General features: G+C 39.2%; 1 protein-coding gene across 17 annotated transcripts in view; it reads left to right on the top strand.

Annotated features, from left to right (window-relative positions):
• Window positions 1-16,676, top strand: part of NAV3 (neuron navigator 3) — an 833,019-nt gene that overhangs the window by 771,718 nt on the left and 44,625 nt on the right. For all 17 annotated transcript variants that reach the window (XM_089674062.1, XM_089674060.1, XM_089674057.1 and 14 more), the window contains 5 exons: window positions 6,073-6,226; window positions 7,342-7,513; window positions 9,037-9,134; window positions 11,116-11,211; window positions 15,632-15,800. In XM_089674062.1, the coding sequence (XP_089530188.1) occupies window positions 6,073-6,226; window positions 7,342-7,513; window positions 9,037-9,134; window positions 11,116-11,211; window positions 15,632-15,800 (689 nt within the window). The remainder of the gene's footprint in view (window positions 1-6,072; window positions 6,227-7,341; window positions 7,514-9,036; window positions 9,135-11,115; window positions 11,212-15,631; window positions 15,801-16,676) is intronic.

The raw sequence follows: 16,676 nt of genomic DNA, 5'->3' as shown, positions 1-16,676 counted from the left end.
ATGTGAACATGATAAAACAGAGCCAGGTTTTATTAACATTATGATAGACAGATTTGTTTTATTGTGTTTGGAAACTAAGGTAGCTTATAACTCCTCAGCCTTCTTTTGCAAAAGTGGGGGTTTATTTTGCTATAGGTTCCATTTATGATGATTCTATTATGATGTCTCAAAGCATGGTACAAAGTGTTCACAAATGAAATAAAGGTTTATTCATTGTGTGTATTTTCTATGTGAAAATACATAAACAAACCGAACATATGAAAACCAAGAACAATTATGTACACATAAATGGTACAATGTAGCTTAGAGAAGGGGAAGAAGGAGATAAAAAGGCTTACTAAGGGGGTTAAACATGTACAACCTTTAGTTTGGAAAACATCATATAGGCTTTCTGGAACCACATGTCAACATTTAAAGTGAAAATAAAGTGACACTGGTATGTATTCCTAACTTCTATTTAAGTATGTATTCCTAACTTCTTAACTTAAAAGTACCTTCTGTTGCTCTCAGCCGCTAAAATTCCCAAATTCCTTTTTTTAGATGCTCTGATCCACCTTCCTGTTAAAGGGTGGCTACATCCATTATCCGCTGTTCTCCACTGTATGTACGAATGAGGCCACACCAGGGGCAGACTGACCATTTGGAAACTCGGGCACTGCCCGAGGGCCCGGGGTCAGTTGGGGGCCCCATGAGATGCCCCTGGTACCTTTTTCATAGGCTTTTTTTAGTTTGGGCAAGGATACAGGGGCTCCATGATCCCCTATTGCCCGGGGGCCTCATGAGTTGTTAGTTCGCCCCTGGGCCACACTCTTCTGTTCACTCCTGAGTTGGACTAGAGACTATGGATTATGGACTATGCAATGTGTAGTGTGCACAGAGCAGGGCCCTTGAACCTAACTAATGCACATTGGCTCATTCAAAACAAATGGTAGTGGGGGAGGGGGTGGGGGATATGAAGAGGTTCAGGAACTCAGGGGGATGTTAGAAGGAGTCAGAAAAATATAGTTAGGGACCCTGAGCAAATTAATGCACTGGGACCCCTACCAGGGAGAATGGGACCTGCAGCGGGGGGAATCTGATAGTGGACAAAAGGGGGTAATCAGATTGGTGGGTGGGGGAATTACTGGAACCGATCTTTTGTGGCTCACCCTGCATTAGCTGAAAGCCAATGGGAGGGAGGAGGAGATGCTGGTTTTCAGTTGCTGTAGTGGAAGCCACACAAAAGATTGGTTCTAGTTATTTCCCCCATCCACACACTGGTCACCCGCTCTGTCCACATGCAATTAGCCCTGCTGGAGGGAGGAAACTGCAGGAGGAGGTGCCTGTGTGACAAATCGACCCTGAAATAGATTACAAGTCCATTAAGTACTGGATTGTTTTTGAAGAATAAGGATGTCATGATGTGTCACTTTAAAGTCTATACATGAGTAGGAGGGTAGGAGGATAAGGTTCCTTATTTTAGCCATGTGACAGTAATTTTCAAATGTCTTTGGACTTGTCATATTGGAAAATATCTGTCCTTTTTTAAATTAGGGACCCTTATCCTGGCATGCTAACTTTGTGAATTAAGGCTAATGGACTTCTAAATTAAGTTGTCAAACAGCAATTGCAGGTATCATTCACATTAGAGCCACTACAAATTGTACAGAAACCAAGAGGAATTCAGCTGCCTTTCAGTTACTTTGGGCAGAGCAAGTGTGGTGGTGGAGAGTGTGGGAGTCTAATTTGCTATGCAGAATTCTTAAACCAGATACCCTGCAGTCCTTGCTGGCTTCAGTATCTAGTGAGCCACTGACCTAGAAAAAACTTGCAGCCAGAGCAGTCTGGAAAGTTTTAACCTCCATCATACAGGCTTCTAGATAGTGAGGACAGGATCAGTATTACAGCCCTGGATTTTGCACCTTTGAAAGTAAGGCATCCCATACATGGGTGAGTTTTTTTTTTTTCATTCAACCAGTGGATTGAATGAAAAAACTGACCCAATTCCCCCATCCACACATTCAAGGTGGATGAGGGAATCCTCCTGCTGAGAGATTGTTTTCTGTCAGCAGAGAGAAGAATGTACTGATCAGCCCTACCAGCTATATCAAGCTGCAAAACGCCGACAGGACGGTTGTACAGAAGTGATTTGGTAGATTGACTTTGGTAAAACCTCCCTGCCCATACATGGGTTGAAATTCAACTGGTCCCTGCTGAACTGGCCTAATTACAATACATGTATGGCTGTCTTTAGTCAACAGTGACAGCTTCCATATTCAATTTTTCACAGAATATCTTTAAAAGTGGATTTACAAACATACACAATTGATTTTCAGACTACTTTGCAATCTGTTGGTATTAGACATTTCATTTCACTTTGAAGCCAACCAGAGCATTTTAAAATGGCTAAACATTAATTTTATGTTCCTAGTAACCAGTACTCAGTTCCAGACCAGATTTCCTTGAATCCTTGCCCATCTTCTCCTTTCCCACCCTCTCCCTCTCCAGAGGTCTGGGCATGACTCGAGATTGTAATACATATACATAAATCCCTGATTATGTATTTACTTTCACATTGCTAAGTACTTTGCCTTTAATGAAATACATGCATCAGCTATTGGAATTCTAGGGTGCAATTGCCTTATTACAACACTAAGACACATTATACAATTGTAACAAATTAGACTTTTTAGGAATTGGTAGAGATTTCTATTTACCAATGTTATAGATGGATCTCAGCAAATGTTCACACATGGCATGCTACAGTATTTACAGAACAGAAAAAGGAAGATCTGTGTTTCAGAAAAACTGGAGTGTTATTAGAAGTACACATCTTGCAGCCACAATTATGCAATAAAATATAAAAATTGGCAATAGACAATGCAATGACATCCTGTTGCAATAACAATGAACCAAATGTAAAGTAGCTTTCAGCAGCCTACTGTTTGCAGCCTACTGTTTTCAGACTAATTTACACAGATTGGTAAGTGTTTGATTTAGGTGATGGCACTCAACTGCTCTTTGCAGCATTTGTATAAACATTTTTTAATAATAAAGTCACATTTGCATTCATGGAGACTTCAGATTTAGTAAATAGTGTGTTCATCAACTGAGTCTTTTTAATTAATAAATTCTGAAACTACTCATGGTTTTAAAATAACATTGTACGGTATATAAAACTCTCATGTACAGCATATAAGACAAATTATGAATTACCAGAAATTACTAAATATTTAGGAGTGTTTGGTAAGTTACAAATTAACCAAATGGTCGTAGTTTTTAAAGTCAAAATCAATTGCAAAGTAATTGTATGCTGATGGACAGTAAGGCTCTTTGCTGTTTCTGCTTTGGTGAGGCCAGTGATCCTTGCTGACTCTCACTAAGCAGTGAACCTTGCGGATGTCAAGTTGTCAGAAATTGCTTAGTGATTTGCCACCCAGTACGAGATGTTAATTTCCATTGAAGATAACCAGGTGATTTCTTCTCAGTCTGCTACAAAGTCAGATCAACCACAAGGTAAACTAGGCAGGAGCCTAGGGTTCCTGCAGTTAATTTAGAGGTCTAACCACTGTTTAGGAATGAGAATCCATTTGTAGGCAATTGGTGTGATGGAGTAGGTCATGCATACACTGACAATGCAATTCGACCAGCCCCTAATCACCTATTGCAGATGTAGAGCCCTATGGTGTACATAGTTTGTAGTGTAGTTAGAAGCTTGTTAGAAGCCTGGGTGTGAGTCAGTGAGTTTACTTCAGGTCCAGCTGGAGGGCTCTACAGGTCAGGCCTCTGATACCTCCCCCTGGATCTAGAAGCTTGGAGAAGTTTATAGAAGCTAGTGGTAGAGGCCAGAAGGTGGTGAACTGCATATTTATACAGCCTGAAGACAATATGCAGGGGAATCTACTACCTTTGCCCATTTATTTGTTCTTTTTGTGGACTAGGCTGGGACAGTATTATCCATTCTTTGCTTTGGAGAAGATATGGGGTCAATGTTGCTGTTTGATATGTGAAGGAGCTCCTTCTTAATGTTCAAAGACATTATACAAAATGCTGAAGTGCCTTGTTATTTTTTTTTCTAGTAGGCCCATAACCCCCTGCTGACACAATAATGTAAATAGCTAGTTTAGTTAGTTTGTGTTTCTCGGTCACAGGATCATCATGGACTGCTGTGCTCATAAGACTTTCTTCACTAACCTTTGCAAGGGAGGGTTTCCTCTTAGGAGGAGGCGCTCCGCTTACTTATGCTTATTCATTGTACGTATGTTCCACCAATAGTTCGCTAGCTGCAGGGAGCTGTAGTTAGAAATTGTATATATTGTTATATATTTCAAGTGTACATAATCTATTTTTGTACTTAGTATTTATTTGTACATAGCCCTTTCCAAGTTTGTACCCATTTCTCCTCCAATTTTTCTTATGGCAGGCCCTTGCACCTGGGCTCAGGAAGTGTTCGGCCCATGAGGACAGGACTTCTTTTTTTTTTAGAGGGGGTGGATGTAGTGCCCTCTGGTGTAAATAGTTTGTAGTGTAGTTAGAGGCTTGTTAGAAGCCTGGGTGTGAGTCAGTGAGTTTACTTGGGGTCAGGCTGGAGGTCAAGCCTCTGGTGCTTGATGAAGTTTTTAGAAGCTACTGGGTGGAGGCCAGAAGGTGCTGATCGGCATATTTATGGGAATCTGGCAATCCCCTGGCAGGAGGCCTGGTAAGGTGACCTAATCAGTCCATAAATGTGAGGGAGCCTGGCCAGCAGGGAGAAGTTGGGTGGAAGATGGAGTGCTGAGGTGTGCTGCTGTGTAGCCTGGGAGGGGAACCCAGAGAAGGAAGATTCTACCTCCAGGCTGGAGGTCAGAAGAATGGGAGAAGCAAATTGACAGAGGGAGCTTCACTGCCCTACAGCCCACTGAGGAAGGACAGCCTGTAAGCTTGGAAAGAAACTAGACCAGCGAAAAACTTGAAAGCAGTTTACCCAAAGCTACAGGACACGAGGACAATGTGAGCACTTCTACACCCCTGGGGCCTACATGAGAGAGAGCTTCTAGGTGCTATACCCAGCCAGTTCTCCCTGGGATAGTGCTATAAGTCTGAGATAGAATCTCCTACTCCAGGATACTCTTTAAAGACAGGTCAGGTGGATGGACAGTTTCTAGCTGGGGTCTGAAGAAACCAAGTTCTCCTCACAGAGACTGTTACTGATACATCAAGAAACTCATGCCACTCCGGAGGGAGAAGAAAATCCATAATCCATCCTTTTTTTTACTGATTTTAGGAAGTTTGTCCTCAGGGTTATTATTTCAAGTCAAGTTGGGCATTTTATATACTCCTATACCCTATCCAAGTTGTTTCCCCCCAAAAAAACAACCCCATGGACTGGTTACGACTCTGAAAGGAAGTTGGAAAATACATGCTGCCTGGCCGTGCAGGAAATAAGGGGGACCCAAAACCAGTGGCTCTCAAGGGGGTAGCACTACACAACATATATATATATAGAGAGAGAGAGAGAGAGAGAGAGAGAGCCCAGTACAGTTTAAAACACATGCATTCCATTATTCCGTATATAGTACTGTACATTATATGGCCTGAATTTATACTAGAGCACACTGGAAGTTGTAGTTTCCCAAAGGCCTTAAAAGTGTAATGAGCTTTATAATGCAGTGAATAATACAGTGGGTGTGGAAATTGTTCATTTAAACATAGTGGGTAAGGAGTGGGTGTGAGTAAAGCTGCTACCATGCTTAGTCATTTGGCCTTAATATGGCTCTGATCTGCCCTACAAGACTGGTTTTGCTTCACATGTAACAGATTGGCTTTAATTGTGTTCTTTCAGTGCTCACTACATTTTCCAGGTTTCCTAGAAGGACCTCAGGGAAGAAGAGTCATAAAGCTGGAAAATTCTCAATTAATTTCTTTGCAAAATCAGTTGTTGACTTATCCTATTTCAGGCAAGAAGTTGGAATGAATACTTTCTACAAGCTATTTTTACTTCGGAATTTAAATATTTAATCTTTTTGTTAAAAAAAAAAAGCCTTCGCTCATTTACAAAATGAAATGCCATTCCCTATGAATTGCTTATAAACCATGATTCTTTTCCTTCAAAAGGATCTGTGAATGCACTGAAGCAGAAGCTGAAATAATCCTGCAGCTAAAGGGTGAACTTCGAGAAAAAGAGTTGAAGCTGACAGACATCCGCCTGGAGGCTCTTAGCTCTGCACATCACCTTGACCAAATCAGAGAAGCAATGAACCGCATGCAGGTCAATGATCCTCCGCATTTTAAATGTTATGTGCTATAGATGGTTGTACATTGATACCGTTTTCTCATTTTCGACATTCTAAATATGCTGGTACTGTTTAAAGAAAACTAACCTGTGGAATAATCTGCTAACAGTATACAGTAGGAAGTCCCAGCTGTCAGAATACAATTACACAGTAAGGAGGGATCCTCCATCCACCTCGCTTGTGTGGATGGAGTTATCTGTTTGTTTTCTTTAGATCGGTTCACTGGGGCTGATTAAAAATAAAAAAACAACAATCCATTTATGGCCAGCCTTAGACGTTTTGTTAATTGCTCACAAAAAGTTTTACCACCATGAAGATTGAGGTGGTGTTCATGGCCATGCTTCTGGTTTCTCAAACAATCCATCTACCCAGTCACCTAAAGTGGTGATGGAAATATTCTTCAATTAAAGTGTACATGAGTTCTGTCACCTACAGCAGGATCTGACCTTGAGTGGCACGGTTAATCCTATATTGCTGGTATGAGATAACTATTAGATAATAGAAAATGGTACTTTTTGCCTGCTATCTTAGTAGGTGGTGATGCAAAAGCAAGCTTTTCATGCCAATTTAAGCTTTCTTTTGCCTAATAATAAACTTAGGCTTTGGAAAACCAAAAAACTTTTTCTCGCAGAAAATAACTTCTTAATGTCATAGGAAAGTTAGTACAGTTAAAGTGAGTCTGTAAAAACGTTAAATGCAGCAGCTGTGGTTAGTGCACTACAAAATCATACAAGAGCTATGGTGTTTCCATTTAAGAAAGATGATCTTATATTAATTCAATACCTGTCTCTGGAAGCTGTCATTGTCTGCCTTACATACTGCATTTTAAATCCAAAGCAGTCACCTAACTCAGAGGGATAGCTAACTGCTGTGGAAGTAGCATGCAAATCAGACAATAGCAGCCTGTATTAAAGCTATTTACCATGTGCACAAATTCTCTATAAGGTAGCGTGGACATGTTGATTACTAGAAATTATATATAAGCAGCTATTATAACAGTTTGGCTTCTATTGTTATTTGAAGTTTTTTTTTTTTGGCATTCAACCATGGACTATTATGTTTTTAACATACTATATGTTTGAATTTTTAGAATGAAATTGAAATACTGAAAGCTGAGAATGACAGGCTAAAGGCTGAAACTAGCACCCCGGGAAAAATAAACCGGCCTTCCTCTGAATCATCAAGTTGTACCTCATCCTCTTCACGTCACTCACTAGGCCTTTCTTTAAATAATCTGAATATAACAGAAACCATAGCTACAGGTATTCAAGTCTGCATTTTTCATTTAAGTATTGATTTAGAAGTTAGAAAAATGTACTATTCTTAAGACAGACATGAATTTATGTAGTGTATACTGTCTTTATATAAAGGGCATTTTTGTTTATTTCTGGTCAATTAGATCTCATTCAGGATATGATGCTATACCTATTGTTTCTTTTTTGTTCAAATTTGGCTATATCTATGAAAAACCAAGGTTCAAATGGGAAAGCTCATACGGTGTATCTGACCAACAACACGGAACAGTAGAACAAAAAATAATCTTTTTAGTTTTAGTACAGCTGAAAGTTGCTGTTACATACCTCTGAACAGTCCTGAGCTTGGGCCTGAAATGAGCACCGCAAGTCTGATTATGGTAACACTTGCAGTGAAAAGTTCATGATTATGGACTGCACATAACTTGGTTTGGCTTATATTTCTAAAGGCTGGGAGGTATACAGTTTGTGAAACAGGACTTTATGAACTTCAGTTTATGCATTTAAACTGATTAGCCATAGCATTATGACCACCGACAGGTAAAGTGAATAATGTTCATTATCTCATTACAATGGCACCTGAAATAGATAGGATATATTCGGCAGCAAGTGAACATATTGTTGCTAAAGTTGATGTGTTGAAAATAGAAAAAAAGGGCAAGTACAAATATTGGAGCTACTTTGACAAGGGCCAGTTTGTAATGGCTAGACGACTGGGTCAGAGAATCTCCAAATCTACAATTATTGTGGGATGTTTCCAGTCTGCGGTTGTCACGACCTACCAAAATGGTCCAAGGAAGGAAAACTGGTGAACCAGCAACAGGGTCATGAGTGGCTTATTGATGCATGTGGAGTCCATGCCTCGACAGGTTATGGTGGGGGATCATAATGTTATGGTATACTTTAGCTACAGAAACCAAATTTGTGTTTATGTATGTGTGTACAGTACAATATATGTAAAGCTGTACAAAGTATAATTACCTTTAAAATTAACATATGACCTCATTTGAAACAAACTTTAGTTAAATATTCATCTATACTTGAGAAAGCTACTATAATAATATTTTTTTTTTTATTAAAGAGATGTTATAAGCTGGTATTAAAATGATTTTGATATGATAACCTTGATGAAGCCTTGACATTTTGAAATACTTGGTTTATTGTTCTGAGTGAATATTTAATGTTTAGAAGTTTGTAAATTCTCCTTCAAGTGGCCCTCTTTAGGTAAGTCATGTTACATTTACACCCTTTTTTGCCAAGTGACTGCTGAGTTATAACCAGTTGCAAGATAGGAAATAGAGGATGACTTTGTTTCACATCTGACTGCCAAATGTACACTGAGAGACGAACAGTAAAATACAATCAGTGTGTTGTGTTACCTAATAGGAAGCATGGTAGGAAGTTGCATATATTGTCATTATTGTTTGTTTTAAGATGGCCATACAGTATTAGGAACCCATATTGTTTTAATGCAGTAGATCTCAAATGAATACATATGAATAACTTTACACTTACAATATCTGTTTCTGCAGATATTTTACTGGACGATGTGAGAGATGGAACTTGCCACAAAGATGGGTGCAGTGTTAAAATCATGATCTCTGTTAAGAAAGGATATGGAAGGACCAAGGTACATTTTTTTTTTTATATTTACTCAGTTGGTTCTCTTGTGTAGACTCAAAATTGCAGTGCAGAGTTCACACTGTGGTCTCTTAGATGGAAATATAAAAAAAATTAACTAGTGTTAAAGTGTTACTGAACCCACAACAGTAAAATCAGTCTGTATATGAAGTAAAGCATGCTTGTTATACTCACTGTAGAATGTAAGGGGTTAATCCTCTGCATTGTGTCCCCCTCTTATCTCCTGTTAAGATATATCATCTGGAGTCACTCTGCACATGCTCAGTTTGTTGTGTATTGCTAGAGAGTTTTTTTTTCTTGGGAGAGTGCATGTCATCAGCATAGGGCCAATCAGCGCTGTCCAGACACAGGTCAATGGTTCTGCATCCTCCTAGAGCAAAATGAAAACTCCTCCTACAAGCTTTAACATGTGCTCTGCTGGACACTGATAGAAGTCACAATGACTGCTCTAACTGCTGATGAGAAAAGGTATTTAGCAGTTTTTATTTACTAAAATAATTGCACTTCCATGTTCTGTGTACTGTGGGAGACCAGATATAGTGAATGCAGGCTCCTGGGTTTAGTAACACTTTAGGTAAACCTGTCACAAACCTGGACAATTCAAACTGAGCATTTCATGAAAAAATGCATAAGTATAAGCAGTAGTTACCTTAAGTGAAAATTGTACCACAATCCGTATATCCAGATAAAAATAGCAGCTGATACTATAAACAAATCTTGACTTTTCTTTTATAAAAGCTGAGCTTGGCTCCATCAATTTGTCATAATCATGGGCAGAGTCAGTAATAACTAGCTAGGCTTGAAAAGATTTTACATGGAAATATATATTTAAACTGCTGAACATTTTACAATGGTATTTATCACTGAAGGTAAGTTCTGTAGAGTAGAGTGTTAGCGCTTTAAGGATGCTGCCACTGGCTTACTTCTTTTTAAGGGTTTTTCTTGACAAATTCTTTTAATAGAACGATCAACACAACCAAATGAATGAGTTTCCCTTTCAGAGGGTTTTCATCATTTCTCTCTCTTGCAAAGAAATACATATTTAGCCTCCTGGCCTACACATGCAGCATTGCTGCTCTGGCCTCAACTTTCAGGCCCTTTTCTCTGTGTCCTTCAGAAAATATTCTCACAAATTCTATGCACAGAACTTGTGACCCCTTTCATCTTCCACCTGTCTTCTAGGTGGAGCCCTACTGACTCTTGGGCAGAGACCTCCTCTATCTGTCGGGGTGGATCACAGAACCAAAGTCAGGTCTCTACTAAAAGCCCAGCACAAACATGCTCAATAAGTGTGCTGGAGGGGCCCAAAACCAAGTCCCAAGATTGGAGATTTCATCCCACCCAAGTCTCTACAAAACCTCCAGGCCCCAAACTAGGTTTTACCTACCAATGACGAAACTGAAAAAAAACTGTTTTCTCTGAATGAAACAAGCAGCCTGGAACCACTTAATCTGCCTGGATGAGAATTCGGGATGATAGAAAACCCTTCTTACACCGTGACAGGGCACAGCACTGTCACACCTTGTCTGTAGTAACAACTGAGAGTTGTAGGCCCACTTTTGTTGTAGATTTTGTAAATCAGCCTGAATACATATCAAAGTCAATGTCAAAGAAATTACATGTTGGTAGGAAATCTAGTAGTCATTTTTTAGGTTTTTCTTTGGCCTGCCAACCTACCTGGAATTAGTTATTTAATGGGGAAATATCTTGAATTGATCTGTAATAAAATAAGCTAAATCCTCTCTGTGATGGAGCTGTAAAGGATCATTTATGTTTTGTCAAAAAACAGGAGTTTCACCTAAAATTGATCATTGAACATTTTTATAATTTTTCTTAAGATTTTTTTTAATGCGTAAAAACACAGACAAAAAGTTTTTTTCTGTTTTGAAACATCTCGACCAAATTTGATGCAACCACATATATTTGACACAATGATTTTATGTTATACCTTATGCATTTTTTTTTTCTAGGATTGCAAAAGTCACCAGTATTTAATAGGGTCCATTGGAATCAGTGGAAAGACCAAATGGGATGTTTTAGATGCAGTTATTAGACGGCTATTTAAGGTAACCTTGAACTCTATTAGTGCAATTAAATGAACCATTCCATTTTCCAATCCTGTAAACATAGCAGTGCCTACATAATTTGCTCCATCATCTGTTTTAAAATGTATTGTTTTCTAAAAACATTCAGACTTAGCAGTTATTGATAAGCAATTCCACTTTTTAAAAAAGTCAACAGTAAATCCCTTATCTCCACCCTCAACCACTCTCCTGCAGCTGACAGAGAGCAGTGACACATAGATGTCACAGTAAGGTGTAACACACATGTGGTTTTGACTGGGCTATGATTGACAGCCTGGCAGCACTCAACAGGGGATTAACTGGGCCTTGAGGCACCAATGAGTTGTTTAGAAGCAGAATAGTTTATATAGGCTTCATACACATAGTCGTACAGGCTGTGTCCATAAAGCCTAATAGTTGTAGTTTCTGTAACATTTGTAAAAGAAATGGTAAATTTAAATTATTAGATGGTAAGCTCTCAGGAGCTGGGCCATCATAACCCTCTTGAATTGTATTGTAACTGTACTGTCCCTTTATAATGTAAAGTGCTGCTCAAACTGCTGGTGCTATATAAACCCTGTATAATAATGATAAAGATGGTTTGATATATTTATGTTGTGCATTTATGCATTTTTATCAGTGCAAAAAAGAAAACCCTAGTAAAAAGAACATCTACATTTTTTGAATGAATGTGGGTAACTTGAGCAATGATAAGACTGTGGGGTTGATTTACAAAAGGCAAATAGAATGTGTATATGCAGTTATCATTATAATACAGGATTTATATAGCGCCGACAGTTTACAACATAATGGCAGACAGTACAATTACGATACAATTTAGTACAGTAGGAATCAGAGAGCCCTGCTCATTAGAGCTTACAATATAGGAGAGAGGGTCAATAGATACAAAAGGTAATCACTGTGGGGGATAGGCTGATGAAGAGAATAAATATAGAGTTGTTAGGTGAGGGAAGGATAGGCATCTCTGAAGAGATGGGTTTTCAGGGATTGTCTAAAAGTGAACAGAGTAGGAGATAATTGGACAGAGTGAGGTAGTGAGTTCCAGATAATGGGAGAGGCTCTAGAGAAATTCTAGAGGTGAGCATGGGAGAAGGTGACAAGGGAGCTAGAGAGCTAGAGAGCTAGAGGTCTTGGGAGGAATGAAGAGAACAATTTGGTGTTTTCCGACAAGGTTATTGATATAGCTGGAGGCAGAGTTGTGGATAGCTTTGTACGTTGTTGTTAGTATTTAGAATTTAATTAGCTGGACGAGTGGAAGCCAGTGAAGGGATTGGCAGAGAGGGGTAGTAGATACTGAGCAGTTGGTAAGGTGGATGAGTCTGGTGGCAGCATTCATGATGGACTGAAGGGGGGATAGCCTATGTAAAGGTAAGCCAATGATGAGGAAGATGCATTACTTAAGGCAAGAGATGACCAGGGAGAGAATTAGAAGCTTTGTGGTGTCTTTGGTTAGGAAGGAGTGTATCTTGGAGATGTTGCAGAGGTTGAGGCGGCAAGCTTTAGGCAGCGATTGGATGATATGCTGAATGGATAGCTCAGAATCCAGGATTACACCTAGCACCCTGGCATGTGGGGATGGGTTGATAGCTGAGCTGTTGATGGAGAAGTCAGGGTAAGGGGCATGTGGAGGAGGAAATATTATGCACTCTGCAAGCAAATCATGTGCAAGAAAAAATGCTTTTTTTTCCTTACATTTCCCTTGTATGTGATTGGGTATTCTTTGCAAAATGAAGCTTTAGCTCATTTACTAAGCTGTGAAGCAAATCATCCCTGTGCATACACCCGCATCCCTTTCCCTGACAATCTCTCAGATGTCAACATGTTAATCCTGGATTTTCATGTCATCTCTCTCTTTGCTTTTCCCGTTAAGCACCCCTTTCTATTACTCCATTGTAACACATTTATCTAATGTTATCATGCATTAAAATGGTTAAGATAAGTAATTGTATTTTGAATGCTAAGGAGGTTTTGCTATGTTCTGAATATCTGGTTGTCCAGTTAATATGTAAATGTAAGAAGACTAAAAACAAGACAGAGCTTTATCAAACAGGGAAGAAAATTTTTTTGACAGTTCCCCATTATAAAAAGCTTTCTAGTGAGTTTATCGGCCAAGAAACACAAAATACAGACACTTAGAAGAGTTCATCAGAATCATCACTGCTCTTTTAAGCCATTCTACTGAAATAGAATGTTATACACATTTATTATTACTGGATTAATATCAAGCGGCGCAAATAAAATAAAATGGTTTAATTGCTGTCAGCACATGCAAGCTCTCAACTGTCTTATCAATGGAGTTCATCTATTCGCACATTTATGTTTTGGTAACAGTAAATGACATTGATATTTGGATAAATGTGTGAATCATATCTGTCCCTTATAGGCATGGCTAAAAGTTGAAACAAGTTCCCCAATCTGTACAAAAACAGCTGAAAATTTTGGGGAAAATATGTATGCAGCAGAAGATTGCAGGGTTGCCATACATAATTAAAGTGGAACAAAACCCTCCTATATTTTTTTGCCAAGGAAGCTGCCATCTTGGCCTCTATTTGATCTGCAACTGCCAAGGAGTTGCACATGTGATCAGCTATGACACCAGCCATTTGATGGTTTGACAGTTTGGTTGAGAGCACAAGCAATTGTGACAGTCAGCAATCCCAGCATGGCGATAATGTAACTGTTTTTGTAAACTGTTAAATCGATGGGTTTAGTTCTGCTTTAACATAATATTAAACCCTTTTTGTTTTTTCTGCTTAACACATTGAGCACAAACTAGACATTCCCCATTAAACTAGTTGTTCAATTTCCCATTTTAGCGCTTGCATTTTACAACTTTCAATGCTGCTGGTTCCTTCTCTTCTAGTGCTGCTTCCCCAAACTTTTGGTCTTCACAGGAAAGAGTTACAGTGGACAGTGCAGTCCCCAGTAATTATTTTATCTTCGAGCAAGGAGGGAGGAGCAACGGAGTGCCTTTCTATCCTAGGCTTGTAGGATTGAAGCACATAATGTGAGGAGACACAACTCGAGTCCCGGCAAGCAAGGGTGACTGCAAGAGAAAGGCAACCTAAAACAGCAGTCATGGCCCCAGCTTAATCTGGAACATGTGCCATGATTAACCCCCGGTTCACATATATGCGGCTGTGCAGGCCACGTTTTGCACGGGCATGAGAGCCCATTCATTTGAATGGGCTCCCGTGCGTGTGACACGCAGGGAAGGGGTCCCTGCACTTCTTTGGAAAACATAGCCCACACGGGAATCTCAGTTCCCAGTACGGTTGTATTTTCCAGTGCAGGCGCCGTGCCATTAAAATTAATGGCACCCTCCCGCGGGTCCGCATTTCTCTGTGCGGGTGTTGCGTCTGCACGGATTTTCGTGCGGATCCACAGCGGCACTACCCGCACAGATGTGAACCTACGGTAAAAGATAAAGAAGCTGCATAACCAGTAAGAGATTAAATCAGCTACTGAAAGTGCTTAAAAAATGAGGGTTTAATATCACTTTAAATATAGCAACAGTTAGAACCTCCAGGGTTCCAGAAAAAGCATAGCAAACCAGTTAGACTGACCTTTGTTAGCGTTGGTTTTTTTTTTTTATGGTCTCTTATGATGATCTAAAATATGTCAATATATTAGCAGATTGTGGAAAATTAGTGATTTACATCTATGGTTAAACACCTAAAAATGTTACAAATGTGCATCTCGTCTGGCTAAAAAGGAAAAAAAACCCTGATGATAATGCTTTTTTTTTTGCGCAGTGAGGGAGAAGAAACAACCATTTCTGAAAAAGGGTCAGAGCTGGGCCCTGTAAGACCAAAGATCTGCCAATAGTTGTGTTGTTACCACAGTTACTGTGTCATCTGAATGCGCTCTGGGGACTCAAATAATCTGAGTTCCAAACAATATCGTCATTGCTTTTTGAACTTGTCCTGTTTAGTGTGCTTGTGTAAATGTCAAGCTGAATGTAGGCACTTGGCAAGATGCACGGTATTATTCAAAAAGATTGCTAAAGCTTTGTTAACCTGTAGCATGCAGGTGCTCAGTGGTTTTCACACTCCGCTTGTCTGCTGCGGTAAGAGTTTTACTATAAAGAAATATAGATGTCATTTATCATTTAGCAAATCCTCCCTCACAGGAAGCATGTTCATCAAGCAAAGACCACAGTTTGTGCGATTTTAATGAAAGATATTTGTTGTATTAGTTGAATGATGATGTCAAACCTGTTTTATAACTAGATCTGTCTGTGCATACACAAAAGTGTACTAACTCTATATATTAACATTTGTCAGAGAAATATTACAGTATTCATATTTTATCTGCACACTTGTCCTCGTGTCCTCGTGTTTTTTTAACTAAGGATTATTAAGGCATTCATTAATTGTATCCTTTCTACATTAACACCTAGGAATACATTTATCGTGTTGATGCAGCATCTAATCTAGGCTTAACATCGGATGCCATTACAAACTACAGTATTGGTGACATAGTTAGAGCAAACAGTACAGAAGTGCCTGAAATGTTACCTTGTGGATACCTAGTAGGAGAAAATAATATCATCACTGTGAACCTTAAAGGTATATGCATTGTTTTATTCGTCTTATTTTTCCCAGACTATATTAATTGCTGTGTAAGTAAACAATTTACAGTCATGCAGTGGTTATTTTATTTGTTCTGTAATACCTGAAGATTGTAAGCTACAGTTATGATCGTTGAGGTGATTGTAGCTGTATTAGTGCATTTGCGACAGAAACAATTGAGTACTGTCCGTAATACTTTTTTTATTTGCACTAACATACAATTTTGAGGACAAGCTTTCGGGGAGTGTCCCCTTCTTCAAGGTCTAAGCAGTACTATACAAATCACAAAGTTTTAGCAGAATGTTAGAAGAGATGAAAAAAAAAAAGAGGCTAGAGATAAGACACAGCAAAAGCAAAAGGGGGGGGGGAGGGGGGGAAGACAACATTCACATCACAGCTTGAGCTGATCGTCATAAAACTGTTGGATAATGATTGAGGAATCCCATGTCCAAATTCAGGCCGTTATCTCTTGTGTCAAATAGAATTATCATTCTTAGTTCAAAAGTTCTTCTTTCCTGAATGGATTTGAAATTTCCTTTAAGAACTAAAATATTGAGGTCTCCCATTGTGTGGTCTGGTTGTGCGAAATGGTGTCCCACAGGTGTGCAGAAGTCATCTTCTTTATGTTCCTTGATGGTATGTCTGTGCAGATTCATCCTTGTTTGCAACGTCTGCCCTCTTTCGCCAACATAAGATCCTTTGCTGCATTTTCTGCACTGGATAAGGTATACAACATTATTAGAGGTGCAGTTGTATTACTAGAGGTGCAACTGTATGTATCCAGGCAGACTCATCATAACAGGTATGAATACACTCACCGAACAAATCTCAGGCTTTGTAGAAAATATTTTAAAACCGTTTGTCAAGAATACT

This window comes from Staurois parvus, unplaced genomic scaffold (genome assembly GCF_062004578.1).
Source record: "Staurois parvus isolate SC_StPar_1 unplaced genomic scaffold, SC_StPar_1.0 ptg000147l, whole genome shotgun sequence".
Lineage (NCBI taxonomy): Eukaryota > Metazoa > Chordata > Amphibia > Anura > Ranidae > Staurois > Staurois parvus.
This window is presented reverse-complemented; position numbering and strand designations above follow the sequence as displayed.